Here is a 4,567-nt window from a genome sequence, read left to right as displayed (position 1 = left end):
TTTGGTGAGAAGAGGCGTTACGAATGCGGGGTGAAACAATGAGATGATGCTAATTGGCTGAGTGTAACACTGTCATTCATATAGATCAACACGTTAAGTCCCTCATTGAAATTGACACCTGAGTATTAATACAATAACAAAAGAACAGTAAGTGGATCTTCTGCAGTTAAAATTAAGTTTTACTTTCATACCAATAGCTTGGCAATATGTATGACGTCAATCTACTTATATTCCTAATTTGTTTTAATGATATATATATATATATATATATATATGTATATATATATATCATGTTGTGGCAAATATGTGCAGAATTACAGTAAAACAATCATAATATGGTCAATGCAAAGCGGTAACACAACATAATAACATTGTCACAATATGATCGCAATCAAAGTGAATTTATTATCACATTAAATTATTACTCAGCTTTTTTTCCAGCAAAACACAAATAATCAAACCTTTATCATTTAGGAAGATAATGCTGCATTTGACAGAGGCAATACGTGTAATGTGTATCTATAGATTGTGTACATTTTGTCGGGTCTTTGTAGCACAGCTGTAATTACAATCTGTAGTGATGGCTACATACCATTTAGATGCATCAGAGTGCTGTTACTGTGCATGCTCGCTCACTGCAACAACAAAGGCATCAAAGTTCCCCGCTATGACAAGTAAACATATCTGCTGGGAAAAGAAATTATATCTGAAAACATACTTTCGTGTCGTGTGACGCATTGAAGCTTATTGGGGGGTAAAACAGCCTGTTGGAACCAAAGTATGCTGAGTTTGTTTCAGAAGAGTCCAAAGCTTCAACATAAGAACACTTAAACAGTATTATTTAATACCCCTTTGAAGACCTCCTCTATAACAATCTAAAGGCAAGGTTAAGCATTGCTAATGCCGGCCATTCTTGGGTGCTTGACACACTCGACGCAGCACAGCTTGCTAAGTACCCTTGTTGTCCAAGTGGCTCTTGAAGAACTCCTGGACTCTTTCCCACAGGTCCAGCTGCGCCTCGGCGTGAGCCCTTGGCTCCCCACCAAACACCACCTCAGTCCCAACTGCTGGGTGAAACCCAGACGGACAATGGGGCATGTTAGGGACTTCCAAAAAGTGTCCAGCTTTAGGGTATGTCACCACCTGAAAATTCTCTTTGCCATGATTTCTCAGCGTTGCAGTGGCATGTTGGGCAAAAAACCCACTGTTCCAGTTGTGATCGTCTTCAGAAACAGCAAACAGGAACTGGCAGCTGGCACGTTCAATTGGAATCAATGACGCCCTGTTCTTTTCCAAGGAAGGGTCAGACAAGGCATCGCGTATATCTACAAGCCCGGCGTCTGTGGTTTTGATATTCTTAAGGGCAGGCCGCAGCGGAGCTAGAACGGTGTCTCTGTAGTGTAAAGGAATCACTGTGTTTGCACTGCAGCTATTAATGCAGACGGTCGCTGAGATCCCAGAGAGGAATGAAGACATGGATAACGCCAAACCGCCACTGTGGGAAATGGATATGATGCCAATCCCAGGACCTTTGACCTGCGTAGAAAGGTATTGGGGTTGATAATCAAGTTTATATTATTGTATACCTGCTAGTATGTCCCATTTCATAAAAACAGTAAATAACAACCAATTCTCAATTGTCTCAATTCTATATGAAACCAGAGCACAAACAAACTTGGGTTGTAACTAACGATAATGTCCATTACTTTTTAATCTTTAGATTACTTTCCCAATTAATCAATTAGTTGTTTCATCTGAAATAATGTCCTAAAATACTGATTAATGGTGTCTTACCAAATGGTGAAAAAATGTTTTAGTTTATTCTCAGATGAGATGAACAAATTGTCATAAGAAGCTGGAACTAGAAAATCAGATATGTCCTATCAGCTGACTCATCAACTAATTGTTTTTGCTCTAGTAGCCAATAGATGGCAACATTGACACAGTTAATTATAATATAGACCTTTGTATCTAATACATTCTCACTATATATTAATTCATTGGACAAAACAATACATGGGTCACAAAGTAAAGTATTGACATTCACATATTAGAATTGTAATAATCTTTAAGAATCACAGTTATCATATTTATAATTATAATAATGTTTCAATCTTCAACACTAACCTCTGGCTGATTCCTCAGATATGTTACAGCCTCTTCAAAGTACTCCAGATCCAACTTTTTAGGGTAATTTGGTAAATCCTCGTAGCCCATATAGGCCAGTGCCAAGACAACAAAACCTTTATTTGCCAGGAGGCTGGCTCTGGGCTCAGAAAGACGTCCCCCAAATGTGTACATATCCACTATTCCTGGGAATGGACCCTTTCCTGGAGGAAAAAAAAGAAAAAAGGGAGAGGTAAAGTTAAGAAGAACACTGACATCTCTCAACTATCATCTTCAGGACACAACTAACCTGGTGGTACGAAGAGGACTCCTCGTATCCTTCCCTCTTGCACAGGTACTCTCTTCATCCCCTCTGTCATGTATCCTCTCTCGTTGGTTTCAGAGGCTAAAACCTCACCCGTCTCTCCACTCAGTGCTTCTATCTCCACCCCTATTGGGCTGAGCACATTCTTCTTCAAGAATTTACTGTGCAGAGTTTCTGGTGCCATGGCCCAAAACAAACCCATGGGCTCCACTCCGGTGTAACTTCCTCCAAGAGAGGGCGCACGGCAGACATCCACCTGGCCAGTTTCGTCTGCTTTGTACAGGGCAGAGGCCTTGAAAATCACCCCTCGGTCATCAACTAGTTTGGATCTCAATTCAACTTGTTTGTGAGGAGCGAGACCCTCTACTTTTACCTGCACCATTTTGTCGAAGAGACAACGAACGCTGGGGAGAATTCTCAGGCGGATCTGTGAGTAAGCCATCATTTCAGCTCTTCGAGATGGGAGCAGTGACTCGCTGTAATGGCTTGAATGGCCTTTCCCTTTACTCAGGCCTTTATTCTAGTCTTGTTGGTGCATCTATGTTGTCACTGCATCTGTGGAGGCAATCAAGAATGAAATGAATGTCATAGTTGTCACATAAAATGCACCTCTGTGTGCTTCAGCTCTGTCAAATATCATCTCATTCATCAAACACCGTCACCATCCAGGATCAAACTAGTGTATCTGAGAAGCGGTGCATTGTGGATTTTCACAAATCATCAATTATCTTCTAATTGAAGTATTTTAACGTGTATTTGATATTGCACAGTGCTTTTCGATGTGTGCTAAGTAATTTATTCTTTTATACAAGGCTTTTTTTTTTTTTACTTAATTATTGGGACTTGGGAATTATTGGCTATATTTGTATTAAATCTCAGGCACCTGTGCCTATGAATTGAAAGTCATAGATCTTCAGTAGATCGTCTCACGTGCCACCGAACTTGTTTGGCGATTTAAATTCACACTGTAGTGCTTTGAGCCTGAACACATCACGTTACATAATGCACTGCAAGTTGCAAGTAGAAATGTGTCCCGAGTTCACAAGGCCAGAAGTGAAGTGCATGTAAACACAACCGGAAGTCCCCAGGAAGAAGAAGATAACCCGCTGACTTAATGTAAGGCTCAACAACTCGCTGTGACCTCGTGTGATTGAATGAAATGCTGAGAGGGAACGAACCTGCCACGAGTAGTTTGCAATCAAAACATGTAAGCTACAACTACGAAGCAGTTTGTACACTTAACTTAGCTAGCTAAGTGACCATCAAAATGACAACAACTGGGCGCAACCACTTTGCCAAATAAGTGGTGAACTGTTTCGGATCAGTTGTCTGTGGTGTCGGTTTGTTTGTTTAGGGAGTGCGCCACGTTGTGTGTTCATCAATTCTCATCATTTGGATTTAAAATAGTATAAAGATAATAATCTAGAGAGAAATGTGTGGCAGTGTGACAAGGAAAACAGGGGACTAAACCCCTGTGGAATGTAACCGTCCATATATTTGTCAGTTGACGCTCCCTAACGCAGCGCTAGGGAGATATTTTGAAGTTATTGTGTTATTAACAGAGACAACATCGGTGGTCACAAATTAATTTCAAGAAGTAATAATTATTTGCCAAATAATATAATCGACTCAGGAACCCATACGTGTTTGTAGGGAGATGAAGCAGCCACTAGATGTCAGCATTGGCACATAGTGAACAGCCTTAAAGGTTAAGACGTCCTTCCTGTCCAAGGCTAACGTTTAATTCCTGACACAGTACATGGCATTTGGAGCGTGCCCTTGTGTTATCGACATGTACACAGTAAGACAGGAACATTAGCCTACGTGATAGGAAACAATTTACAGCACATGTTCCCCCAATGGAACACATTATCTGATTAGTTGAACCACCTCGCTGCATAGATTGTCATATTAATGAGCAAAATGGCAACTGGGTTCAGGAGACTCTTGTTTATCTCCAGGGTAGACCTGTGGGTGTCTTGTCAGGGGCTCTTTACATGACTCAATGACATGTCAAGGTGTTTAGCAGGAGTTTATAATCATTGGCTGACCAGTGCCAGCGATTCAAACCCTCAGGGATCACGACGAGATAGGAATCCTTCATACAAGAAGAGGAAATGTAGAAACGAAGGAGGG

At 40.9% G+C, this 4,567-nt stretch overlaps 1 protein-coding gene across 1 annotated transcript; it reads right to left on the bottom strand.

Moving 5' to 3' along the window:
* Nucleotides 1-385: 385 nt before the first annotated feature.
* acot20 (acyl-CoA thioesterase 20) lies at nt 386-3,711 on the bottom strand. Its single transcript, XM_034528398.1, has 4 exons — nt 3,610-3,711; nt 2,417-2,986; nt 2,128-2,330; nt 386-1,536 (listed from the first exon to the last, which is right to left on the bottom strand). Exons 2-4 carry the CDS (start codon nt 2,874-2,876, stop codon nt 949-951), a joined length of 1,251 nt encoding a protein of 416 aa, XP_034384289.1. The 5' UTR covers nt 2,877-2,986; nt 3,610-3,711; the 3' UTR covers nt 386-948.
* Nucleotides 3,712-4,567: the final 856 nt, after the last annotated feature.

The sequence above is a fragment of the Cyclopterus lumpus genome, chromosome 24 (assembly GCF_009769545.1).
Source record: "Cyclopterus lumpus isolate fCycLum1 chromosome 24, fCycLum1.pri, whole genome shotgun sequence".
Lineage (NCBI taxonomy): Eukaryota > Metazoa > Chordata > Actinopteri > Perciformes > Cyclopteridae > Cyclopterus > Cyclopterus lumpus.
The sequence above is the reverse complement of the archived record's forward strand: the minus strand, read 5'-3'. Positions and strand labels throughout refer to the sequence as shown.